This window comes from Oreochromis aureus, linkage group 20, assembly GCF_013358895.1.
Source record: "Oreochromis aureus strain Israel breed Guangdong linkage group 20, ZZ_aureus, whole genome shotgun sequence".
Taxonomy (NCBI): Eukaryota; Metazoa; Chordata; class Actinopteri; order Cichliformes; family Cichlidae; genus Oreochromis; species Oreochromis aureus.
The window spans coordinates 19993954-20021459 of record NC_052961.1 but is presented as its reverse complement, the minus strand read 5'-3'; the positions used below and the strand labels follow the sequence as shown (position 1 = coordinate 20021459).

The following is a 27506-nucleotide window of genomic DNA, read 5'->3' as shown; positions in this document are numbered from 1 at the left end:
ATGGGAAAAATACAGCATGTATAGGTCATTTCAAAGGGCTTTTATTTTGAAATCGATTATCAGACTGACTTGATTGATGCTTTTAAGCTATCAAAACGATTTACGATTTACAAGTTTCGCTAAACGTTTTGAATTGTATTTCAAAGTTTCAAATATAACTTTAAAATTCAAATTCAACCTTCTGAAACTTGTTTTCACTTTCAAATGATAACACCAAGTTCATCCCCCGGACTTTTAAGAAAACCTTCTGTTGCACTGTGCAGTAAAGGGTTAAGGGAGTCTTTCAGACATAGCACTGAGATGGGCGTGGAGATCGTTTCATCATGTTAATTGCGCTCAACGACTTGTAAGACCTGCTTACAAAAAATGATTTGTACAAGGCTTTGTGAATATAACGAAAGCATTGCACGTGTTCGTTCCCTCTTTCGCATCTTTTTGAACCTGAGTATATTTGGGGATTTTTGCATGTAGCCCTTGGTGGTAGCTGTTATGCCACGTGATCCACAAATTCAGAATGTAAAAGAGTTTATCTGAAAAGTAGAAGTATAATCAGGTTTCATTCTGGGGATATTAGCACCTTTCAAAGATGGCCTTCTTTTTAAAGAAAATGTTTTACACTTTGACCAGTCTGAAGCAGCTGGGCTGTAAATGAGGTGTGGCTTTCAGCTGTGCCATGTACTGACAGCCTAGAACCCACAAACACGCGAACGCACCCTATGCAAAGCTGGTTGTCGTCCAATGTGAGCGCTCACCGCCGTAAGGAACGTCTTTGTAGCAGGGAAGCAGCAACAGTAAGAAACATTTATTTTTCCTGTACTACTATCAAATATTTTCTGAAAAGCTGCAGGCTGCTGGTTATATTCAGAGTGCAGGGATTTTCTGGCATTTTCCTTTGTAATGGGGCTACAATGTGTGCGAATATGTTATGCTAAATAGTTTTGTCTAAGAAAATATGAAACGGAGCATTCTCGTGTTGTATGAAAAGAAGTGTGTTGTTTGGGGAAGTTCACTTTTCACCCCTTTATCAGAAAGGGTTTTACACTGAGACGTGATAATGCTGCACTCAGCCGTATTTTAAACTATTGACAGATAGCCTTGTTTGGCTGTTGTATTAGTTCTCTATTAATAGCGAGAGAAGTGGAAGTAGAACTCTGTTGTCATTTTGCCAAAAACATTAATATTTTTGAATGTTTAGCCTCCAAGTTTATTTATCCAAAAATAACGCATTGTGGTGTACCAAGGATGTAGTTAACTTTGTGAGCTGATTTGACTATGGCTCTTGCTAGTACTGGGTTTTGCCTTCAGAGCTTCGTAGATTCAACAAGGTGCTAGAAACATTCCTCAAACGACCATGATTTGAACCTCCTGTTCCATTGCATCCCAAAGATTGTCTGTAAAATCTGTTGCGTCAAATGACTCAGTGATCAATAAGAACAGAAACACTTATTTTTAATAAGTATTTACAAGCTGTTTTTAAAGCTGCCTTGCCTGGTTATATGTACTGCAAATAAGCTACCGAGAGGTAAATAAATATGAAATAATTAGACCGCATCCCATTTCGGTGAGATGTTTTAATATAAAATATTAATTTAATATAAGATATTACGTTTTCAGCTGGATAAATTAAAAGAAAGAAAATAATCTAGAATAAAGATTATAATAATATAAAATTATATATAATTATGCGTATATAATTATTATTAGAACTGTTGCGCATTCTAATGGGCAGTACACTGAAAAAAAGGGATTGGCCAACTCTTGGATTTACGTAAACATCTTGCATGTATTTAACATAAGTGCCTCATGCTTTAAAGTTAAGTGTAACTATATAGTGTAGAAACTACATGATATGCAGAGAGGCTAGATTAAATTGTTCATATCATGTTCGAGTGAAGTAAGTCAATAACTTTCAGTCTCGTACGCTTTGGATCGTGGTTTCAGGAAGGCATCCATCTCAGTCAAATCGAGCAAATTGGGTGGTTGTTACATTAAAAAAGTCTAACTTGTAATTTAAACACAATAATATCATGTTTCTATAAACGTAATTAAATCATGTAGGATCTGTATGAAATTCAACAACTTAATTTGTTCTTGTTGAGATGACATGGTACAATCTAGTAAGAGTGGTTAGTTGCTGAACTCATGAAATTCACAAGATCTCACGAGATGTCAAACTGCAGGAAAATCACTGGAGTTATAAGAGGCAGACAATTATACACACACCACGTGTATGCTATTGCTATTTATTGTGGTTTAACCTGTCAAGGACAAAAATGTACAAAAAAATTCTGCATCAAGCCTTGAAGTCATAGCTTTCCTGCTTTTGTTAAGTCTGGATTGGTGGCATGGTGGTTAGTGCTGTTGCTTCACAGTAAGAAGATCCTGGGTTCAGATCCACAGTCTGGCTAGTTTGCACTGGTTTCTCTCTGGGTGTTCTGGTTTCTTCCCACAGTTAAAAGTCATACAGTTGTTAGAGTTAGGTTAATTGGTGATTCTAAATTACCTGTCAATGTAAGTGCAAATGGTTGTTTGTGATAGACTTATGAGTTGTCCAGGGTGTACCCTGCCTTGTAACCTATTACTTCAGGGTTATTTCCCAGCCCCCCTGCAACCAGGATAAAGATAGGAGGATGGTAGTTGTTGTACATCCATTACATTTTTATGGTAACCAGGATCTAGACTTTGTTGAACATTACATAATATGAAGAGAACATGTAGTATTTAAGTGACCAAGTAATATTGGGGTAAAAGTTATTGAATAGTGTTGAAATAAAATGACAAAATTGTGAAGGATTAAAATATTCCAAGAGCTCAACTTACTTCATCTAAACATGTTTCAGTCGTGTTTTATGAACACAAAATGCACAGGTTTATTGAATATGAAAAAGTTGTGTTGATTGAACTCAATTGTTTAAGTTTCTGCCAAAGCAAAACATTTGTGTGCAACCGATGTCCACTATTGAATCAAGTAAATCCAACATGGCCTTTTTTTCAGTGTATGCGAGCATCCTGGCATACTGCGCGTTACATCCTGCAACTGCTGATTTGTAAACTAAAGTGTGAAAAAAAAGAGTACAGTAGCACTACAAAATGCAAAGTTATATTTTTAAACACTGCTGCGCAGAAGTCTTGAACAAGCACTCGGTTCATTTGTAATATCATTGCTACATGTATATCCCCCAGTTCATCCAATACTGAGACGAGTGTGGGCATGTTTGAGTGTGAGACCTAGGTCTGAAACTTGACTGATAAGTGATCACTGTTAATTAACATACAAGGAAGCTACTGTAACAACCTCCAACAAAGCACAGTGCTTGGTAAAACCTGTTCCTGCTGAAGGTTGAAACGAAAAACTATTTTCATTACTGGACACATTCAGTACAACCAGGCTAAAAAGCAGGAAATACTATCAGCCAGTGATGCGTGGCTGAGTACAAGTACATACATGATAGTTATTTCCCACCTGCAATGCTAGTTGCACTCCATATGACAGAAAGAGCAAACACATTGCACACTACACATTAGCCCTAGCTCTAGTTTTTAAATGATAATGTCAGCACAGCCAAATTGTACTAATATTGTCATGTTTTCTGAAAGTAAGAACTAATTAGGAGGGAAGAATACGGACCAAATAAATCAAATCTACAATTTTTCACAAACATAACCATTTACAGCTACATTCAGACTTCAGCTGTTAGGATTATGCGTGCACTAAAGAACCTATGTAGCTCTCTAGTCATATGAATTATTTACTTTATCAAGGCTAAAACATTATCAGGAATGTACCTGGAAGATATAAGATGAGGTCTCTTAGCTACCATAATTCTACATTAATGATTAATTAACTGCATGAACAGAAATTGAGTGCTGCAGCCTGTAACAGGAAATGCACTGACCAACAATGGAGCAACAATTACACAAAAGCAAACAAAATAATACAAACTATAAAAATTTTAAATCCAGTTAAAAAAAAAAATTAAAAAAAAAAGTCAGTTATATAAAAATACATATTAAACAGCAACACTGATTTATTGATGGTTATAGATGATCACAGATGGTCATAGCAGACTTGACCAGCTGCCTTTCAAATGATTATCTACACAGTTTCTGTAGTTGTTGATTTTGTTTATTAACTCCCACAGAAAATGTGATGCCAAAAAACTGTTGGTTGTGGTTACACAACCTAAGAGTTTCCATCATGATATATGAAAAAAAATAGTGTCAACAGCAGACCCACATCCTTTTTAAAAGAGCACATCCTGTTAACAAGAAAGACGAAATAAGCAGTGTAGTAGCAGAGCAGCTCTAAAAAGCTATACTGGAGTTAGATTTTTGTAACTGGGGATATAATTTCCTCGTGGTGATTTGTGCATCTGCAGCATAATACGTCTTCAAATAAGGTTTGACAGCCCTTGTAAACTTAGGTAAACTTTAACTTTGAAATTATAAGTCTACAAGTTCAATTATTTTATGGTTTAATACTTTGTACAGTATGCTTCACCACGTTTGCGGTGTGCATGTCAATTCAATTCAATTCAATTCAATTTTATTTATATAGCGCCAAATCACAACAAAAGTCGCCTCAAGGCGCTTTATATTGTACAATAGATCGCACAATGTCAGGCTTTTGGCCTTGCACCTAGACAGGTTTTGCATCTAGCACTAATAAGTGTAGGCTCTTTTCAAGTTTCCAATGACCCATAATGTCTGTCTCTCCCAAGCACCGTTGTTTATCAACCTGATGATATCTATACAAATTTTCTTTCTAGATGCGCAACAGTTCTAGGAAGTGTGTTCAACTCGCTTTGCTTAGTGGATTTTTTCTGGTCGCCCTCTTTTATTTTTGGAAACCTAGCAGCAAAGAAGTTGACATAAGCCCAAGACAAGATACACCCATTAAAAAACTCTTCATTGGGAAAATTGGAGACTCCACAAATGGTTATGACATTCCCTCCCACATAAAGGAGGAAGTGGCAAGGTGTGTAAGTGTGACCATTTCTTTTAAATTAATTAATTTAAGTTTTTCTTCTTATTACTCAACTCTTTGTTATTTCCAACAGTCGTTTGGCTCAAAATGCCTGCATATGCCAGGCTGATAAAGAAACCTTTCACCTACCATTGTCAAATCTGCTCTTTCCACGGGTGTGGGCTCACAATCTTGATCGAGCATTCTTGGAGTTCCACCCGGATCCTGTCAGTGTAAAGCAGCACAGAGCTGACGAGTACAACAACTTTCAAGAAAGGTATCTCATGTTTTGCATCTTTTGATTAGATAATGAGTGGTTTATAAGATTTTAGATGACAATCTGGTAATTTACCCACACCAAGCAACTGAGCAATCCTCTGTACAAAAAGAAGACAACTTTTTTTTTTTAAACCTTTCATCCACGAGTCTTTTAGTATACTTAGCAGAATGGCATTCTTGATACAATTTTTTTTTTCTTATATCTGCAATTGTTTGTGATCATATTTTAAAGTAAGATATTTTATTTATTTTAGTTATACAAGAGGATACTTGAGTGAATTTAGGTTTTTAGATGTCACCTGTCAAATTCACTATCAAGCCTGAGTTGATCAGGTGTACTGTGTGTGTGTGTGTGTGTGTGTGTGTGTGTGTGTGTGTGTGTGTGTGTGTAACAACGTCACACAGAGCAGTGGGTTTTCCCTTTACATCACTCACACACACACACACACACACACACACACACACACACACACACACACACACAAAACTCAGTTTTTATGTTGTAGTGTGTGTATATCATTGTCATGTTTCCAAAGGTCCTACAATCCTGCAGATGTGCTTAATGTAGCAGAGGCCAACAGTCCTCTTCAGTATCCTACCCAGGGTGTGCTGGTGCGACCCCTAAAGACGATCATCATTCCTGGTAAAGGCATATTTAATATGCAAAAAACATTGAAACCCAGTGTAACTTTGACCTTTAAAAGGTCAAAGTTACACTGGGCCCTCCTTTGACTGAAAACACTGTGCATGGTATAATACAGGATGCAGAACAATCACAGGAAGGAAGACTGGTTAAGTGTATGCATGGTCATTTTATTTAAAGCTACAGAAAGCAAAACAAAACTTAACCACCTGTGTTCTGCACGAGCACTTTCTTGTTAAAAAGAGGAAATAAAACTGCTATTTAAATGGGTTCATATTTTTAAATCTTTTTAAATCTTTATATAATTCCACTTTTTCTCCAAAAATAACTGTTTCTTTGCAGGTTTAGCCCTTAAAGAAGAAGAAACAAAATTAGATCACATGGTAATGCCTCAATTATTGTCTTGCACATTTTTTTTGTCTTCATTTTAAATATGATTATTTTAAATTATTTTTTGCAACCAACGCTAATCCTGTAACAGGTATCTTTGACTGCAACACTTGGAACTTTTGATGTTGCTGCTAAGGTGGACATGGTCTCCATCCAGGGAGTGGGAGAGAAGAACGTGGTTCTGTCAAGTCCTCTTCTCTCTGCTCTGAACAAACAACTGCAGTTTGTCACCTATACAAACATCGTGTTTCATCCGAAGACGGCAGACACAAGTAAAGTTATGATGTGGATATGAAACTGATACTAAAAGTGCAATGTAGAATGTACCTGTTTGAACATATAAACAGTTAGTGCCCCCTCACCCACAATGAGACGAAGGGAAAGCAAAGTTTGGTATGTAACTTTATACATGCAATTTTTTTCTATTAAATATTAAATAAATAAATGCCCATTACAATACAAATTTAAGGAGATTTAAACTCTAGTAGATTTTTTTTAAGCATTGACGGTATTTGATTAAAGAGCTTACACATGCTAGCTACGCATTAACCATTACAGAATGATAGATGATATCCGTGAACTGGAGGTTACAGATGGCAGTCTGACAGCTGTGTGCATTCTACATTCACTGCTTCTTGACTCTCATTATGTATTTCAGGAAGGCAAAATGTTAAAATGTAAGTGTACTATTCATTTTTTTTCAGCTCCTAGTTGATGATAGCATCAGCATATGTCACACTCGTAAAGACAAGAAAGAAACTAATTTAATCAGATCAGAATACTCCGAACTAAATTAAGTAAATCGATATATTACAAGGTTTACAAAGTATAAGAAATAGCTCTAATATATACAAATAGGACTGACTACAAAAGACTCGTCAAAAAGTCTGGAGCGTTGTCTGACATATGTTGAAGGAACTCGGCCACCTCAGAAAATAGAGACAACTTTGGCCTTTCCTGTAGAGTGCAGTGGCGTTTATTATCTATATGTAATCCGAGGTATTTATAGTCCTCCACATCAACCCCCTGGATTGAAACAGGGGCCTTTGGTCTTTGTCCCGTTGAGCTGCAGATGATTCTGCTCGCACAAAGGAGTTGATCAATGTAATGTTTGAGGAGTATTCTTGTCCAAAAAGTTCCAATAGAAATTAAACTTGACCGCATGGTTTAAAAGCCAATGAAATAGGTGAGTGAAGGCTTCCCCAGTGGATTTTTGTTTGTTTTTTTTAAAGCTATGTCATTGAGGGTGGGGCTGTGCTTAGGCAAATACAGCTAACAGCTTCAAGTGCAGAGGTTATTTTCACGACAATGACTGCCCATAAATTCTGAAGCTGGCTTTTATCATTTTGTTTGTTTGTTTCATTCTGCAGTTCAGTTTGCAACCAAAGATCACCAGTCATTTTTCCCCATCAAAATTGAACACAGAAACAATCCGAAACTTTACAACTCGGGATACCAAAAAGGTTTGTGAGCAGTTACTATGAACACATGTAAAGTTTAGCTTTTTGATGCACAGTGTTTAAAAGTCACATGAGTGTTTAATTTGTTGTTCTGGTTTCTCTTAGAGTACAATATTACAGCTCTAGTTACCATCGCCACCAAGACCTTTCTGCGCTATGACAAACTGAAAGATCTCATTGACAGCATAAGAAAATATTATCCCACCGTCACTATTGTGATAGCAGATGATAATGAACACCCTCAGCCTGTGACTGGTCCTCATATTGAACACTACATCATGCCATTTGGAAAGGTAAACAAGTTACTGTTTCTGTATGTGATGACCTGGTCCCTATTCCAGGAAGCAAGGTTAGTGAAAAACTCTGAGTTTGTTAAGCCTGAGATGAAGGACACTCTGGGGGCTCCAGAAAGAGAGTTAACTTCAATAACTGGAGCAACAGACTGTGAACTTAACCTGCTTGCTGGCAGGTTTTCTTCAACAATCGGAGTTACTCTCCAACAACCTGAGTTCCTCTCCAACTCTACTGCTTCACTTTAACCACCTTGTTTACTTTATTTGTAGGACCCAAATGCAACATATTTACTTTGTTTTTGTTTTTTTTATTCAATTTAAAAATGCCCTCAAACTTAAAACTTTTATCTTTAGTTTGTGTCACCTATTTACCTGTTGCTATGGCGAATCCTGGTATCAGAGCTCCCCTGATAATGGCTATCTTTTCTCTGCCCAAAACTGTTCTGGAACCAAAACTCAGAGTTGCTTATCTCAGAGGTAATTCAGTCAGATTAACCTGCTTCCTCAAATAGGATCCTGCTTTGCCATTTTCACTGTGGTTATTCTATTATTGATTCCTCTTTGTTTATACAGGGTTGGTTTGCAGGTAGAAACCTGGCAGTGTCTCAGGTAATCACCAAATATGTGCTCTGGGTGGATGATGATTTCATCTTTACTGCAAACACCAAGTTGGAGAAGATGGTGGACATCCTAGAAAAGACCACTCTGGATCTGGTAAGACGATGCAGTTGTGTTTGTTTGTTTGTTTGTTTGTTTGTTTGTTTGTTTATTTGTTTGTTTGTTTGTTTGTTTTAAAGTGAGCTTAAAGGAGCGGCCTGAAACTTGATGCAAATATGCAAACTAGTAATTAGAAAAGCAAAGCACAATGTCACAAAAGGAGAAATGGTGACTGTGTTTTAGATTTCTTTTCCTTGAAATTGCCCTGATTACAAGTCTTGGGTGCCAGTTTTGGAAGTGCAGTGATGATGTAGATCTAAACTACCAGTCAAAAGTTTTAGAAAACCCAAATTTTTCCAGTTTTTTTTTTTTTTTAAATTGAAAATCATGTAGTTTCCTGTTAGCTGCCTATCACAAAAGCTGTTGTGACTTTGCGTCGGCAAGACCTCTTCCTGTCAGTTTGCCCCAGTTTCTGAGTCCCTTTACATGGTAAAGGAAACTGTACTCACACACACCTTGACTTTCTTGCAAAGTCTCTGTGGGAAAGATTTTTAAGTGTGATGACAGTTTGTCTCTTCCATTGTTAATTGCCTTTTTTTTTTTTTTTGGTAACAACACACTACTTTCTGCAGTACAATACTGTTCAACTGATGCTCACGAGCGTCTGGTACCACAGTGTTTTCCAACACCGCTTTTATCCAGACAGAGGGGGTTTGTAAGTAATCCAGAAAAGTTGGAACACCTGTAGGAATTGGTAGCACCAGCTTTCAAAGCTTGATCAACCTCCATTGCTTCAGAACAGCTTTAAATTGTTAACCAATTTTGGGTTCCCTGAAAAAGGCCTTTTTGTATAATTCTGAAATGTACATTGTTTTTCAGTTTTGGGTAACCTTACCTTTTTTTTTTTTTTTTTTATTAAACCTCTGGCAGTTCACCACTGACCTTTGTACCATTTCAAGCTATTCACTGGACTTTATGACTCGAATTGCAATAAAATTTTGGAAATGAAGAACATAGGTACTCCACCACACAAATAAAAGGTGTAAAAATAAAAGAAGTTTCATTCCACATCCTCTTAAAACCCAGCAGTTCATTTTTTTCCCCCTCCATGGGTGCCATGAATCTGAATGTTCTATGTCAAGCACCATTTGTGCAACCTCTGTGAGTCAATCTCTGGACTTTCTATTGCCACATTTGTGGAGGCTGGGTTAACAGAGTACATGACCCTTCCTTTCAGAATGACAGGAATTGATACTTTTCACATTTTATGGCCACAAGTAAAGTTAAGTGATTCTGTTGCTAAAACCCAAATCATTTCTTTAATTTCTTTGTCTTAGCTTGGATTTTAGTGGGATTTGAGAAATCTACTATAACTTTACCCCTTCCAAAACAGCTTTCATTCAGTAACTCTGAACCACTACCTTACATTTTTAACCTTTGTCCATACTTACAGAAGCAGAGAGAAGGAGGAGTCTAGATTTTACTTAAAATTGTGAAAGGGAAGTGAGACATTGGAACATGGAGGTGAAAGGTCAGAAGAAGACACGTCAGCTTGTGGGAACCTGACATCATTATGAATAAGAAGAAATGTGTAATGTCGGCCTCTGAAGGTTTTAGGCATTATGATGTTTAGAAAATGAAAGAAGAACCTTTATATATACACACACACACACACACACACACACACACACACACACACACACACACACACACACACACACACACACACACACACACACACACACACACACACACACACAGGTATGCACATCAAAATATCTTTATCACAGTAACAAGTATAACGAAATTAATGGCAGTCCCTCCAGTGTCAAAAGAAAAAACGTTTAAAACATACCAGTGTCCGTGGAAAAACTCAGATAACCTAGAATCTGCATTTACTGGTTCTTTGTTTTAGTCAGTTCAGTAAATAAGACAGACTCTTTAAGATCAAAGTAACAAATGATCATGATGTCTCCGGTAAATACTAATTCCCTCTGGAAGGTGAGACCTCTCTTAAACCGTATGCAACAAGGCTGTCTCAATTTCCTAAGACAATAGAAAGATGATTCCTTTTACAGGCCGCTGTCCTGTATGGCATTTGAGAAACCAGATCCCACAACTTCACAGCCCTACACAATACTTCTTATCCACAATGAATAAGAAGTATTGTACAGGGCTCTGGATGTTGTCATTTATGCCCCTGCTTTCCCGTTCCTGCTTTAATGCCTGGCCCTCGTCCACGTCATCTCCTGTCAGCACCAACTCTGACTCATCTTCCACAGTTCTACCTCACTCAGCCCTCGGTCATACCATGCATGACCATTATTGGTGCCATGGGTGATGTGATCTAACAATCAACATTTAGGTGACTATTAGGTCAGCAGGATGAAGTTTAATCAAAAAGCTTGACTATGAGAAGTTATTACTTAAAATTATGTTTTAGTGTTCACATGCAGTTCCTTCATCTGACAGTTCTAATATTCAGAAATCCACACATGGAAACGATGTCATTACGTTACACCACATCATCCTGTGATCAAAACATGACCCGATGTCCACTACAAAAGACTTACGATTTATTTATTTTTTTCAAAATCACAATTTTGCAGGTAAAAAAGCAATTGTAACATGTTATTTTCAAGCAAAATAGTTAAATGATCTTTCAAAAAAATAAAGATCAAAACATATTTTGCTCAGGCTCACAGGAGAAATATATGCACCAAGCTGTGAATGACTTGCTATGTTTCTGTTTTGTCTTATTCATCTTCGTCTGTACTTGATATCAACAGCAGCTAGGACAGAGGAATGCTACAACTGTTGAATGCAGAAGAATGCTGTTGACATCAAGGGCTGAGGAAGTTGGGGGGAGGTGGAGGCTGGGGGGCTGTGAGTGGGTAACCTGTGGGATTGGTTGTCCATCAGCTCCTGTAGACATTATTAATTGGCCAAAATTGGAAATCTTTTCAAGTTACTATTGGCTCATATGTGCACTGTGCAAAAATTAGGATTTCTTTTTATTATTTACATTTCCATTCAAGGGCAACTCTGAGCACTAACACACAGGCTGCATGAGTAAGAAACACAGGCATCCTGTAAAGGGATTTTCCAGATGGAAATGAAAACACTGCAAATAGCAAAGTTCGTAGAAAGGAAATTCTCTACTGTGATATCAGCATGTGGAAGAAGCACAAAAAAAGAGAACGAGCAGCAAAAGAAAACAAATACTAAAGGAGGAAAATCCCTCAGACAGATCCAGAGACTGAGGTCACTGGCAGAGTCCTTTCAGCTAGGCAAAGAATATGCAGTTACATGAGATATGAACAACTCACATGACAGTGAAAGTAAGGATTCAGTCATAATAGATGATGTTATATCTTTAGCATTGCTTAACTTTGATTTTCAAAATGTTATTGCTCAGTTAGTCGTTTCAGCAATCCGATTACCTATAGACCATGTTCAGGCAGTCATATAATATATTCTACCTATTGAAATGCGTTAAATAAATTTTTTGGGAACAGCAAAAATATACCTCAAATGAACTATGAAAATGCTTGAATAAAATATGTCATTGTCATTTCTATAGCAGATTTAAAGCCACAGGAGTTGATCCAAAGTGCTTTTCAGGTCTCCAAAAAAAGAACATGGTTAACTGGGGAGCAACATTCACAAAGTTGATTAAACCAGCTTCTATCAGTTTGTGCTCGAACTGAAAACTGCTGACAATGGCTTTCTTTCCGTACTGACGCACAACCCTAAATCAATGATCAGCCTCTCTTGAAGAGAAGGAACTCACAGTTGTCAGACTCAGTTTTTCTTTTTGTTTTTTTGTAATTTTTAAAATTTTTGAAAATGACTTCAGAAATAGGGCCCAGATCCTAGTTGCAATGGTTACATAGTCAACATATTGCTTCTTGAAAGCATGCATATTTTTGGAAAGATCTTTTCTGCCTTAACATTATTGTCTTACTGATTTCAGGTTGGTGGTGCAGTCAGAGAGGTGACCGGTTACACCGCAACTTATCGTCACACCATATCGGTGGAGGATGGCGGAAAAGAGGGTGACTGCTTGCATATCAGACTTGGCTACCACCATGCCATCAAAGGATTTCCCAACTGCGTGGTAGCTGATGCTGTCATCAACTTCTTCATGGCGCAGACGGTCAAAGTGCAGCAGGTTGGATTTGACCCGCGCCTCGCACGGCAGGCCCATCTAGGTGAGTTATTAATTGTTATCAGAATCAGAATACTTCAATAATCCCTAAGGAATTTGTGTTATTTGTGTAGAACTGAAATTACATTGATGAGTTTCTTCGCAGTGAAAAAAAAGTAAAGTGGCACAATCAGATAAGGCTTGTGGAAAATGGAATACTTTCTTTTTGCAGAGTTCTTCATCGACGCTCTTGGCCACCTCCACATTGGCTCCTGTAGTGACGTCATTGTGAGTCACGCGTCAAAGATCATACTACCCTGGAGTAAAACAGACGTACAAAAAGCCTATGAAAAATTCCGGTACTCATCGTCAGCCACGAATGCTAAAACTCATGACGAAATCTTCTACTTTAAGAACAGGTTCAAATGCATGACCAGTCAGTAAAATGTGAGAAATAGTTTTGCTCGGATAAAATAAGACAAACTGTTTATTTTTGGTTTTTACTGCCAAAAAAACTGGGTGGATTACCCAGTTATGATCTTTGGTATCCAAGGTTGGTGTTTGTTTTCTTTTTTGTGTTTTTTATGTTAGTGGCTTGTAGTGTTTCTAACAACTTTCATAAGTCTCTGGAAATTTGTAAATCACCTTTTGACTATTGTTTTCAAAGCGTTTCACCCTCATCTTAAACTAAAATTTCTGAAATTCTCTCAAACTGATTTGCAAAATGTTGACACTGAAAAGGAAAATCTTCAGTTACATAATAAATAGCTTCAGCTTGTGAAGCACTGCATTTTTTTTTTTAAACGGGTTCTAAAAAACACGGAGTTAAAAAAAAAGGTACATTGTTGCAAGTCACAATATAGCAGCAAGTATTCTATAGCAAAACAGTTAGTTTGGTGAAAATGGCTTTGTAAACTAATGCCCAGAGTCACATGATTGTTTTTGTTGTTTAAGTTGTTTCATTTGTATGTATTTTTAGTAGGATACTCAGGTCAACAGTCTTTATGTTTTCCCCTCTCCGCTAATGTCAGTGATTTTACAATATCCTGCTGCTGTGACTGCGTCTCTAAATGTAATCTATGAAACCTTTAGTCAGTAATTTATGTAAACAGATGCTGTCTTTGTCTTTTGTTCTCAACAGTATTTCTAAAAATGCTTCTGCAATTTTTTTAGAGTGTATTGTTTGTTTGTTTGTTTGTTTGTTTGTTTGTTTGAAAAAAACCTTAGCATCCATTTCCTGTTTATTTGTTATATTACATTTCTTTTTATCTGGCTAAGTAATAACACCGAAAAACTGGGTAGGAGAGAGCGAGCACCCTAAACAGATTGACAGTCAATCTGTAAACAGAAAAGATGACTTATATTTAGAGTTTAAGTGACACTCCTTTAGTAAATAGTGGCCTTGCACTTCTTTCCCAAATCCGATGGAACATTAAAGATGGTTCTTATTAATATCTACTACAACCCCCTTCCACTCTAAGGAAGGCTCTTTTTTATGGTTAAAGTGGTTAAAGGTGTAATATGTGAATAACGAGTGTACATGTTTACCAAATTAGTACTTGTTTTTTTTTCCCAGCATCTGCTGTTTCTTACTAGTAGAACCAAAGTTGCTCCTCAACTACCTCACTGAATCTAAAGAACAAGACTATCACTGGGCTGCAGAATCCTTTACATGACTATCATGACTTGTGGACTGAATCTGGTCATCAAAATCTCTTTTATTAACCCCTCTTTGCTGGGAGGTAAAGTTATGATGGAGGGGGGGGCGACAAAAGACATCCCTATGGCACTATTGTTAGCTGTTAGCTAAATACCTACATACATAGAAACAATCTAGCAATCATTTTGGGGGGTTTTGTTGTTGGTTGTTTGTTTGTTTGTTTGTTTGTTTTATTCTGTGATATGAGTATTTAAATACAGCTTTGTTATATTTAAAATGATGTATTTAAATAAAAAGCACAGATCCATTATGTGGCCATTGTTTTGTTAAAGCCTACAGGGCCTCAGGAGGAAGAGTGCGTCGTCTATCAATTAGAAGGTTGTTGGTTTAATATCTAACTCCTCAAGTCTGCATGTTGAAGTATCTTTGAGCAAGACACCAGAACCCAAGTTGCCCCTGATGCGTTCATCGAACACTCTTAGACATTAAACAAATGGGCTAAGTAAGGTTTGTCATAAAAAGCGTTTTGAGTGCTCAGAGTAGAAAAGAATTATGTAAGTGGAAGTCCTTTATCCCTTTATTTTAGGAGAGAGGGATATTTTTTTTTTGTTTGGTTGTTTTGTTTTTATCATGCCTACAAATATTATGAGTTTCCTCATCTGAGTTCATCATTTTTAATAACTAACATAAATTATGAATAAATAATGTGCAACCTATTTGTATACTACTATGAGCCTCACTCATATCTCCTCCAGCAATCCTCCACTCTCCATCACTCCTCTTTCCTGTAGATGCGAATTCAACAGAAATTCAGATATTCTTCAGTGCAGCACTCTGAAATTCAATTCAGTTCAATTCTATTTCTGTAGCACTAAATCACAAAAATTGTTGCCTCAAGGAACTTTGATGAAGAGCGTACTGAGGAGATGAGGAACAACTTTTTGGTGACAGTTTTCGTAACAGCCGTTACAGAGCTGTTGCAAAAGCCATGGTACTTGTGTAATGCTGTTGCAGGTTTTTCAGCTCATCACTGGCTTTGTGTTTGGCTTTGACTTCATTTTAAAGATTGTCATCTGTGATGGCTGCAGTTACAGCCACACATATTGGATAATATCTACTATATATCACCAGTGTTGGTCAAGTTACCTGAAAAAAGTAATTAGTTACTAATTACTGACTACTTCTTCAAAAAAGTAATCCTGTTACTTTACTGATTACATATTTTCAAAAGTAGTTTGTTGCTTAGTTACCTTTCAAAAACATTTTCTGCATAATCCGTCATGCAAATTTAATCAAATGGAAAGCCTCTTTCTAAAAATTGTTTTATTAGTTTTAATCTTTTAATTTTATGCACATTGCATCAAGCAAAAATTAAATCATATGCAACAGTCTTTGACTTAAAGAAATGGTTTAACATTTAAACTTATTGTCTTAAACTTTTTTTGCAATAGTAATCCTTACATTACTCATTACTTGAAAAAGTAATCGGATTACAGAAACGCGTTACTTGTAATGCGTTACTGCCCATCTCTGTACATCACAGCGCTACCATAGACTTGTACATAACACTACACTTATATTTTTCTTTCTTTAAATATAGGATTTAATTTACAGGGTAATAAAGAATTAGTTTTGGTATAGAATTTATTTATACAATCCCATAATACTGTATTCTAAAATAAGTGTGCACATTTTAGTTTACACTGTTATGTATGATTTCATCTTTCTTTGTTTTCTGAGTTACCCCAGTGGCAGCTGCTCCCAGTCCCTTGGTTGATGAGCTAAGAGGTGGAAAAGGGGCGGAGCAAACCTATATGGAGACCTGCAAATTGGGTCATACCACATCTCTGGATCATGGGGGGGGGGGGATTTGTTATATAAGTTTCTGTTTGGTTTTTGTGTGTTCTACCCCTTTATGTGTCTTTGTGGGCTGATCAGCCACTATTTAAGTTTCTCCTTTGTCTCATTTAAGTAGGTCAGTTTGAGTTAGTAGCGTTGGTTGTTACCAGCTTTTGAGTAGAGTTCTGTTACTTTGACTTTTTTTGTGGGCCCAAGATTTATAATTTTTTTATATAATTTAGCCAAGTTTGCTTTTTGGGTTAAATAAAACTTTTTTTTACTTTAACCTGTGCCTGACTTTCCTTTACACCTTGGTGCATCACATCATCATATTATAAAACATGTGTAACCATTGTACGTTTTACCTTTAGTGCTGCGGGTGCTATCCAACTCATAGTGCTGTCACAAGCTGTTTTTTAAGGTGAAATGTGTTTTATTGCATGTTATTTGGAGCATGAGTTGACCTCAGTCAACACACATTAAATGCCATTATGACTTTTGACCTTTCAGTTTGTTTTTAGGGGATAGGTTGTTTGAGGGGATAGGTTAATTGGATAATCCAAATTGTCACTAGGTGTGAATGTGTGAGTGAATGTGAGCGTGAATGGTTGTCTGTCCCTGTGTGTTGGCCCTGCGACAGACTGGCGACCTGTCCAGGGTGTACCCCACCTCTCGCCCTATGACAGCTGGGATAGGCTCCAGCGCCCCCCGCGACCCTGGAAAGGATAAGCGGAAGCGAATGGATGGATGGATGGATGGATGGATGGACCTTTCAGTTTGTTTTTAGTTCTTTTGTGTTGTGCTTTAGTAAAGTAAAATGCAGTTATGAATTAATTTCAACTGGATTACAGTTAATGTGAACATTTTATTGCCAGTTGAAGAAAAATTAAAAGTGGCCTTGCTGCAGGCTTCCATATGATAATAACAAACTTGGGCTTCTGTACAGGTTTATAAGCACATAAAAGTATGATTGCTATAATTGGATAGTTGGTTATAAATCCTACAGTTCTTCTAATGGCCACCTGAGGCTGGCCCCAAAAGATTTCTCCATAAACTCCAAAGCTAAAATCCTCCGTACTGTACTTAAAAGAAAAAAAAATGTTTTTCCACTGGAGATAGTTTCCTTCTTTATAGCAACTGAACAAATGTTATAATTCATTCATTTGGATATTAGTAAGGCTTAGAGTTGGGGACATGGTAGCTAGGTAGACAGGTATGCAGGGAGCTGTGGCAGATTGCTGTTTTTTAGGCCTCACCTCAACTAATACAAGTCACTCTGCTGGAACTTTCAACAATGTTTGTACCGTTTTAAGCATTTAAACTGGAATTAACTGACTGATGATAAAGTTAGCTGTGGTGTACAACCTGTTCAAGAAGTTCGTGGCTTTAATGTTCCACAAGGTTTAATGCATTTAAATAATTTAGTTTTATGGTATGTATAAAAAAAAAAGTATGACACCATACTGGCTATGCATCATTTACATACAGTTTGTGGATTAAACTAGCAGTCAAGGCAATCCTTTGGTTGCAAACATTTCATTAGAGACAGTGACCTCTACTGGAATGGATAACTGATAACTTTTCAAAGAACTGTTTTGTTCCATTTGATGTGTACACAGCAATATGGAGTTTAAAGTTAATTTTGCCAGTTGGCTGAGAAATAAGACAGGCAACACCTTGGGGCCCCAGGCCAGAGATTTCACAAACTTTAAACTGCAGCAGTGGCAATGTGCAAATTTTGCAAGGATAGTATGAGAAACCTGGCCTCCCTAAGGGGGCCCTACAACGGAGATGGGAGGGGTCGTCTGTGAATTTTTGCCAAGGGTCAGAACAGTCACCACTGATGACGTTGGAGCAGCACGTGACCATTTTCTCAGGCTAGAAACCCGCAGACTGACTGCTGTTCCAACGTTTGGCCACAAGGTGGAAATAAAACATCAGACAAAAATGCAATACAAGTTGCATTTTCATGAAGTGAATTCATCCATCCATCCGCTTCCGCTTATCCGTTTCAGGGTCGCGGGGGGCGCTGGAGCCTATCCCAGCTATGAAGTGAATCCCAGCATATTTATTTTTATTTTAATTCATGCTCTTTATCTTCAAATTATGTAAATTCCTGTTATTACCAGATACAATTCAATTATAATCCACTTTATTTCTTGTTCCTGGTTTTCTTTCTTTGCTGCCATAATGGTACTCAAAGCGTGGGGAGTAAATTACCTTATTTTTGCCTCTCAGTAGTCAAGTCAGCTTATATAAATTATCTTCTGCACGCCTCCAGTTTTTCCATGTTTGCATATTATCTTAAAACAGATCTTCATGTAAATCCGAGTTTGATCACTACATCGCTGAAATTCCTGGGGGATTTTCCAGTGTTACTTTTATTTTGTTTTATTTTAGATTTATTTTTTGGAAAGTGTGTGTGTGTGTGTGTGTGTGTGTGTGTGTGTGTGTGTGTGTGTGTGTGTGTGTGTGTAGGCTTGAGTGTAGAATCTGGCTTAAGTAAACATTTGGCCACAGCCTTGTGTATGGCGTTCTAATTAAAGTGGACAACTTCCTACCAATTAGTAAAACACTCCTTGAGCTTTAAAGGGAAAACCCAAAGGGCACGGTATCTTGAGGGCCCTTTGAAATATGCACAGGAAAAAATTAATAACTTGGCTATCCAACATCAAGCAAGGAAATAATTAGGGGTTTTTTTGTCCTGGTTTTGACTCTCACAACATGTAGTTTTATCAGGTCAAGGTAACAGGAATGTGATAGCAGGGAGGTTTTTATGCATCGGACAGCAGAGGGCAGCATAACAGTATGTGAGATGCTTTCAGTTATTATAATGAATATAGCAGATTTCATCACATTTTTTAGAGTATGCCTGCCCTTTGAAAGTACAGACAGATACACATACCAGAATAAAAGTGGCGTGTTTATGTATTTCCAGTGAAAACTGCATTTTGCATCATAAATTAACCAGTAATCTGCTAGATTAATAACCTGTTTTTTCTCCAATTGATTGTTTTTTTATTTCATTTTTTTGTAATACTAAAATATCCTTTGTCCCTGCTGCTATGAGACTTTGTAATATTTTTTAATCTTTCTTACTCCCTACAGCCTGGTTTACAATGGCTGATGAAGTACAAAGACTGCTCTTCTTCCCCCTTCCAAATCTCAGAGAGTGGCATTCTTCACATTCCACACCGTTTCCTTCAAAAGTATAAGTCTTCACACTTAATAACTATTGCTACTCAATACATTGATTTAGAAACCTAGATGAAGTTTTACTTCTATTTATTGCATGTTTTTATTCACTAAAATGCTCCAGGTTTTGTTTGTAAGATGCATTCATTGTCAGAACAGCCACTGGGTGGCATAGTTGCCGCAGCTCATTCCTAAAGTCTTTTATTCAGTCTTTCTGGAGTTGCAGTGCTATTTACTGTACATGACTGCATACTGAAGCACAGATTCCAAAATGTATAAATATGCATAGTAAAAAATATACAATAAAAATATATACAATGTGCATGAAATGCATTTGTATTAAAAACAACAAAAAATAAATACAACCAATGCTGATAACATGCCAAAATACAACATATACAACAATAAAAATACAAAATTATACAAAAAAAAAAAAAAAAAAAAAAACAGGCGATACTATTCATGTCAGTCATATAGTATATTCATTTTTTTATTGTTTTGTATTGATGGGTTTTTGTGTTGTGGACTAATTCCTTCTGCTTGATTTGATTTTGATTTAAGTTTGGCAGTCAGTCTGATATCTGAAAAATAAAAAACATGGTAAAACTATCATGTAAGAAGTTAACACAAATTAAGACTTCATGCTACAACAGGCTACTGCGCCTTTCAAACACTGGCAAGTACAGTCTTAGCTATTACAGCAGCTAAAATGGTCTCTGCCATTTTAGCACTCAACACTTGGTTGAGGGGAACAGAACTCATCACCTTCCTTCAGCCTCATACCCAAACTGTCGTGGTGTTCTCTGAAGGTTTTTCCTGCAACAGACAAGTTAGTTAACATCATTGTTCTTATTATCAGAATTTAAAGTCTCGTCTATTTATAAAATACTCTGATATTTACCTTCTGCTGTTGGATATACACCACAGCATCGTGGACGGTGACAAAGATATGTTGTGGATTCATGTATTTCATCAGCCCACTGGACGTTAGGATCTTTAAAACACTCTCTATGCACAGAGAACAAGCGGTCAGCATGTACACTCTCTCTAGAAAATATTAAAGCTTCTACATAAAAGTTTGCACAGAATAAAACAGAAAGAAAACAATTAGGAATAAAATATTTGGGGTACATGGGCCTTACCATTGCAGTTAGCCAAATATACATGAACTCCAACTTTCTGGCACTCAGTACACATCTAAAGGGGAAAAAAGCAATCAATTGCACTGATTACAATGCATCAAGAAACAAGGAAAAGCCTATTCAGTGACATGGTATAATTCAGGCTCAATGTTTTCAATTAGGTCTTACTTTCACTGACTAACCTGTGTCAGGAGTCTTGCTCCAGCAACATCAACAAATATCACGCTGCTGCAATCGATTAACACTGCCTGGGCATCGCTTTCAGATGTTTCTGCAGAAAAAATGTATTCATTTGAAAGTTTTTTACTTTCAAACTATTTGCAATAGAAAAAAGTCTTCAGAAAATGTAAATATGCTGTTAAAAAGTCTCTTGATATTTTTTAAAAAATTCATGAAATAGCAATTATATTTAGAATTGTTTACTTAACATACACCTATACAAAGTCATTGCTTACCTGATTTGAAGAACTCATTTTCTGAGGAAAACGATGTGTTTGCAATCCCTCTTTCCTACAAAAAAATACAGAGGGAAGCGGAAAGTTACTGAAGTAAGTATTTTGTATTTTTACCATGTATGTGTACTGTATATTTTGTGACTCAGATTAATGAGGAATAGCAATAATCATACCACAGTGTTGACAGTGGTCTCCCTCTCCCGTTTCTCCAGGGCTTTTATGGCCTTCTCCCGCCTGCGGATCTTCTCTGGTGTCAGGCCCAACAGCCTAGTCATTTCCTCCCTGAAGAAGCTACGGTTGCCGTAGTAAATGGGCCCGTTGTAAGTCAGGATTTTCACTCCAGGCACTTCGTAGCACTGTAAGAAAAATAGAAATGCATCACCTGTATTCTTGGATATTCATACTGCAAATCCACATGCAAATTTGACGAGATATTGACAGGGTAAGAGAAAGTTTTGTATATTTCTGGAGCTGGTTGCTCATTTTCACATTTCAAAGAAGAGAAATAACCCTTGCTCACCTTGCTGTGGTTCTCCAGAGGTCTGTAAATTTCTGTGTTGCTGGCCCGACCAAGCACTGAACAACCAGCCCTGTTAAATCATAAACTTTAAATTAATATAAGAAGTTATGACAGACCACATATCCTACTTACATACATGAAGTATGATGTTTGTGTTTATGTGATTTTTATTTTTAGCCTTCCAGATGTGCACATTTTCCCTTATAAGTGCTTTTGCTGGATTGCGCTATGGTATTTGTGCAGAGGGAATGGAAAATGTACCTTTGTGTGCGGCAGATGACAGTCATCATAGAGAAGACCACCCCGATAGCCAGGCCAAGGTCCACATTGAGTATCACCACAGAAAGCCAAGTTACAAGCCAAACCATCTACACACAAACAGAGACACAATAATGCATTGTCTTGTCAGGATATAACAATTAACAATGGATGCCTGTCAGCGTAAATTATGATTAATTCTAGCCAAGCAATTAATGCAAAAGTGCAAGGATCAAGCAATTTATGTGATGTGCTCCCCATGTTCCAGTAGGTCAGGATTCCAGGGCCCTGATTAATGCTTCTTGGCTTCAGGCAATGTTTATTTCAAAAAGTCTGGCAACTGATGATGCTGCAGTTATTGTTTAAAGACAGTACAGGTGACATCAATTTGTCAAATGAACTTGGAATAATTGAGTGTTAGTATTGCAAAGTATGGAAGACGTGCATGGAAAATATTCACAGCATTTCTTTAAATGGCACATACTTTGACACAGTTCAAAGCTGGAGATAGGCTTTACTTTTATCCTGCATGATTAAATTAAACATTATACTTCACCCCGTCTGTGTAAAATGTTCACTAGACCAAGGAAATCTGTGTCACTAATTCTTAAAGTTACATTAGTTGCTGCACTAATTACTTAGAAGTCTGGATGACAGCTATGAGGCCAGTCTTCTATCTCCACACTGCCAGCAAGAACTTCTGCTGCAATTCTAGAAATTTGAGAAGCCCCCAGCAATTTGACATGAGGCTTTAACCCTGTAAAGCCTGAACTATATGAAAATGGCCAGAAAATTCTCATTTTTGTGAAACTGGAGCATTTATTTAATCTTCAGATCTTTTTTTTAAATAGAAATTAAAATATCAGTTTGCATATATGTGTTTTAAATTGTATCATGTTTGCTACAGCCAGCATTTTTGTGCAATTTATTGCTCAGAGGGTTTTGTTTTTTTATCATAAACAAACAAAAGCAGGTTATGGTTAAAAAAGAAATCCTACTGATGATGCAGAGCAGGGATGCAAAGCTCATTTTACATTACATTTTGATCTCATGTGGGCCGGACCAGCAAAATAGTCCTTTCTGGCAGTGTACAGAAGTTTATCTATATATTTAATCCCTGAGATAGCTATTTATATGTCTTTTTGCAGTGTTTTAAAATAAATAAAGATTCTGGCTGCATTAAATAATCATTCTTCTGTTTTCTGGTATTTATTTGTCTTCAGAGGTGAGAAACACTTATCATGTTATAGCTTGCTTTTAAGTGGCCTTACAAAGTCAATTTTACTGATTCTCCACAGGTCAGGTAAGTCTTGGAACTGCAGGAACATCTGTCTGAGGCTGGTAACATTGATGCATGCCAGGACTGCCTGCAGACACAGACAAAGGATAGGATAAGTGAACTTGCCCCCTCTCCTTCTCTAAAGGTTGTTGAGACACATATTTAAGCTCACCTTGGGTAGGAAGTAGAACAGTGGTCCAATTAGCAGAAGAACAATCAGGACAACAAGACTAGTGAACAACCCAGAGAGCTGCACGAATACACCAAAAGATACAAGGATTTCTATGTTAAATGTAAAATTAGCATTTTGTATTCTCTGTGCAGATTGTTTTGGAAATTTAAGCATGTTTTTCTGCTCCTATTATAACATCAGTAACGGTACATTTAAGACAGGTGTCAAGTTTTCTGTTCCTTGGTGAGAACTCTTAGTGGAAACTGAATATCATGTATGCTACCTGTGTGTATCCTCCAGCACTCTCGAGTATATTAGTGGTGGCTAAAGTGGCTGAGCTAGGGAAGCAGGTAAAAAAGGAGGACACTGTGTTGGAGATCCCATGAGCCAGCAGCTCCTGAAATAAAACACAGGTTCAGTCCAAATACCTGACAGATTTGCAAGAATCGAGTTCACCATTTGAACAAGGAGCAGTGACATTCCTACATTTTACCTGGTTGGGGTGTATAGAATATCCATGTTTATCAGCATAAATCATTGCCAGTGAGACGGACACAGCATAGCCAACAAATGTTATGGCTATTGTGTCCCCAGCAATGGCAGGGAACGTGTGAAAGGCAGGCAATTGTGGCCTCGGGAATCTGAAGACCACAAGATTTGTGAAAATTAGTCAGAGCACTTTTAACTACTGAATGAATCAGTCTTTTATTTTTTTATTTTTTTAAATTAAAGTCTAAACGCTTACCCAGCAGGGATATGGCCAACTATCTCAATGTTGTAAGTGGAGTCCAGTGAGCAGGCATAAGCCACACCTGTGGCAATAATCACCTGAAGCATAAAGTCACAGTTACAATTGTAAATTATTAAATATATCTTTAGCGTTCACAAAGCTAGTTAACTAACCGTGAGGATCTCCACAGGGATAGGTGTTCGGAGGCGTTGCTTGAAACGCATGTTGAGCTCCTTAACTGGTACCAGGATGGCCAAACACACCAAAGAGATCAGCAGCTCCGCCATGTTAGTGTGAGGCAGGTTTTCCATCACTGATGCTAAAGTCTGAGCACACAAGACCGTGATAAGACTACAAAAAATAACTCTTTGCTCAAATGAGAACACTTCTTCTTCACCAAGAAGCACCGCTTTTTACCTTGAAGAGAGAGAAGGTCCCAGTGTGGCGAGGGAGCCGCAGGCCCAGCATGCTTTGCAGCTGTGAGATGGTGACATGGAAGGCGGCAGCGCTGGTGAAGGCCTTAACAATTGGCTCAGATAGGTAAGTGGAGAGAAATCCCAGCTGAAGAGCAAACATGCAGAGCTAGGCGAAAAGAGTTTAATGTAACACTGTGAGTTTGATAAACACATACACAGAGGAATCTGCTACATTTGTTATTATTTCACTTTATTGACTTTCTGTGTCTGTTTTACCATAATAATTCCTGAGAGAAGTGCTATAGCTGAGGCCACTCCAATTCTCTGGGCTTCAAAGTCACTCGCTTCAGAAGAACTTGAGTTCATCTCCAGAGGACTGGGAACCAGCTGCTCCACCACAGAGCCAGTCATCAAACTCACTACAGCAAAGGTCCCTGAAAAGAGGCCAAACATATCCATAAAGCAATATAAAAGTAATCTGACTTTAATTTCAAGATGTATGCTTCAAATCATTTAACCCTCACATACAGGTTAGGCAACATTGACCTTTTGATAGCCTGAAATGTGATGACTTTTCCTAAAATTAGCCAAAATACAAAAAAGGAAAATATATTATATACAAACTAGAAGATTCTGTATATTTAAGGCTTGGTCAAATTTGACCTGCATCTATTGAGACATTGGCAATGGTGTTTTTAGGGAATCTTCAAACTGTGAAACTGTCTGTGTGTATTTTTATGTGATAGTGGTGGTTCAAGGGGGACAGTGACTCTGTCCCAAGAACTGCCTTTGTTCCCATCACATTTACCCAGCTTCCCCCAGTGACAGACTCCAGCTGCTCTTTGAAACTGTGAAATAGGAAAACTGTGTAGCAGCGATCATTTAAGGTGCACAGAAGCCCAGAGGTCATTAAATCTGCAACTGCAAGCACGATCAATGTCATAAAATAATCTAATATATATTCTGAGATAAGTGAGATTACAACCAAGATCAATAGAACCACTGTGAGTTTCGTATGATTATAAAAGCTCCTGAACTGCCATTTCAGTGAATGCTTTGAATGCACAGACTAGTTTGCAATAAACAAAAGAGTTGTTTTTTAATAAATACTGATGATATAGATGGTAGTTACGATTGTAATGGCTTTTTAATTGTAATAGTTTTACATGGTTATGTAGTAAATCCCAACAGCTCTAGAATGTTCTGGCTATATTCAAATAATTATTGCTGCTATAAAACAGGACATAAAAAACTAAAAACAAACAAAAACAAACAAACAAACTCCACCTGCTCTCTGAAACATTAATAAAAGATTAAGGTTCCATTTAATAATGACATGCAGGGTATTTTACACAGATCTGTAGTTCGAGATTCAGTATAGACACTTATTACGTGGAAGTTCTGACCTCATCAAAACTGACCCCGACTTTACTGAGAGGGCATGAAATATGCACAGTATGTGAGGGTTACATCTGATTATGACTTTGCTGTTATCCCAGATTATTGAATTTCATCTTATACACTTCTCTGTGAATAAATAGACACCCTGTGGACTAACATCTTACCTGTGGACACATGGCGACCCGTGCCAAAAAACATATATAGGACAACAGGAAAGAAAGAGGTGTAAAGACCAAATATCGGAGCCACGGATGTGAGTAGAGCAAAGGCCATGCCTGTTTAGAGGGGAAAAAAGGAGACGAGAAGGAAAGGACAGTTAATGGTGTGTTGCTTCTCTTTCATTTAGGAATTTACGATCTGTTCCTGTTCTTCACACTAAGGCGATGAAGGTGCAGTGTGAACAGATCAGACGCCAACTATGAAAATGTACATTTAAGAAGTTTGAAGTTTACAGTTGAAACATTTTTGAAATACTTGTTCAAAATAAATTTATTTCAAAGTATCAGTATTAATAATGAACTATGTTTTGTCGTGAGATGTTCAATGTTTTTTTGTTAATATTAAATTTTGGCAATGTAGGATTTTAATTAAAACAAATTAAAGTACGAGAGAAGCTCCAAGTAATTAATTCTAACGCTAACTTTTTTCTTTTTCTCCACGCAGTGTTTTCTCACCTTGAGGAATGTGAAGAATACCGACTGTGAGTCCTGCTATGGTATCTCCTAGAATCCATTTCTTTAGCTTGTATCTTGGCAGCCAGCTGAAAATGGGCACCCTCTCCCTCAACAGGTGAAGGCAGGCTCGCTTTGAACACCTGCACCTCCCTGCGAGTTTCTCCCGGAGCCGCAAGCTTCCACTGGCGTTATCGTCAGAGCCGTAAGCCTGTTTGAATCGGTCCTCCGTGTAAATGCTCCTGTATACAGCAACAGAAGCGCTCATGTTGTCCCTGCAGAGATGACTAATGACACCGTGCAGCCGCAGCAGTTAACTCAGTAGAGGTGTTGTCAGTTATAATACATTTATAGTTGACTCCACTCTGACCTTAAGAGCCATTACATTTTCCTGTCAGACTCTAAGTAGCCAATGACATTGCTCATAGCTCTACTTTTTTTTTTTTCTTACAGTAATCAACAAGTTTTTTCACATCTTTGACCAGCCTCAGAAATCATAAAGGTGTGCTGGTCGATTTCCCCCCTAGAGAAATCCTCTGGGTCCTACTGCTAAAAGTTTTTATTTTCCCTAGCAGAAGATAGAAAGCCAGACATACAATCTTCCTGTCCTTCACTCTCAATACCTACTTCTAAACACACACATACACACTCCTTCACACTGCACAGCTATGTGGGAGGTCAAAGGAGGCACAATTGATAAAGTCATACAATGTATAGCACTGTGAAACTCCTAAAGAGATCAAAGTAGTGTCGCTGGTGGAGCTGAGGTGTAACCTCAAACCATGTCTGTTAACAAGGAGTTCATTTCCGAGAAGGATAAATGTCTGTAGTGGAGGGGGTTGTTTAAACTGTGTAGCCATAAGGAAAAGAGTCTGCATGGTACATGAGACCTCTGTGAAACTCAATCATACATGGCATCCTGGTTCATGG

The 27506-nt window shown here is 37.5% G+C and overlaps 2 protein-coding genes across 2 annotated transcripts; one reads left to right on the top strand and one right to left on the bottom strand.

Annotated features, from left to right (window-relative positions):
- Nucleotides 1-372: 372 nt before the first annotated feature.
- On the top strand, nt 373-14808 carry b4galnt1a (beta-1,4-N-acetyl-galactosaminyl transferase 1a). Its single transcript, XM_031746850.2, has 11 exons — nt 373-791; nt 4770-4978; nt 5061-5243; nt 5782-5888; nt 6231-6271; nt 6370-6550; nt 7649-7741; nt 7844-8031; nt 8605-8745; nt 12665-12902; nt 13071-14808. Exons 1-11 carry the CDS (start codon nt 717-719, stop codon nt 13280-13282), a joined length of 1668 nt encoding a protein of 555 aa, XP_031602710.2. The 5' UTR covers nt 373-716; the 3' UTR covers nt 13283-14808.
- Nucleotides 14809-19637: 4829 nt separating this feature from the next.
- Nucleotides 19638-26977, bottom strand: slc26a10 (solute carrier family 26 member 10). Its single transcript, XM_039604103.1, has 19 exons — nt 26580-26977; nt 26070-26180; nt 24781-24938; nt 24506-24670; nt 24262-24414; nt 24104-24186; nt 23852-23999; nt 23642-23755; nt 23359-23436; nt 23179-23274; nt 21911-22017; nt 21650-21719; nt 21303-21485; nt 21130-21184; nt 20857-20945; nt 20675-20729; nt 20434-20540; nt 20298-20348; nt 19638-20113 (listed from the first exon to the last, which is right to left on the bottom strand). Exons 1-18 carry the CDS (start codon nt 26842-26844, stop codon nt 20310-20312), a joined length of 2076 nt encoding a protein of 691 aa, XP_039460037.1. The 5' UTR covers nt 26845-26977; the 3' UTR covers nt 19638-20113; nt 20298-20309.
- Between the last annotated feature and the right edge of the window lie 529 nt (nt 26978-27506).

Excerpts from the sequence above, each read along its gene's own strand:
- slc26a10 (XM_039604103.1), bottom strand. The coding sequence starts at position 26,844 with ATGAGCGCTTCTGTTGCTGTATACAGGAGCATTTACACGGAGGACCGA. Across the intron at positions 20,730-20,856 it reads GAGCAAGACTCCTGACACAG|ATGTGTACTGAGTGCCAGAA; the intron begins GTTAGTCAGTGA and ends TTTCCCCTTTAG. Across the intron at positions 20,541-20,674 it reads ATATTTGGCTAACTGCAATG|AGAGTGTTTTAAAGATCCTA; the intron begins GTAAGGCCCATG and ends CTCTGTGCATAG.
- b4galnt1a (XM_031746850.2), top strand. The coding sequence starts at position 717 with ATGCAAAGCTGGTTGTCGTCCAATGTGAGCGCTCACCGCCGTAAGGAA. Across the intron at positions 6,272-6,369 it reads AAACAAAATTAGATCACATG|GTATCTTTGACTGCAACACT; the intron begins GTAATGCCTCAA and ends ATCCTGTAACAG. Across the intron at positions 8,032-8,604 it reads ACATCATGCCATTTGGAAAG|GGTTGGTTTGCAGGTAGAAA; the intron begins GTAAACAAGTTA and ends TTGTTTATACAG.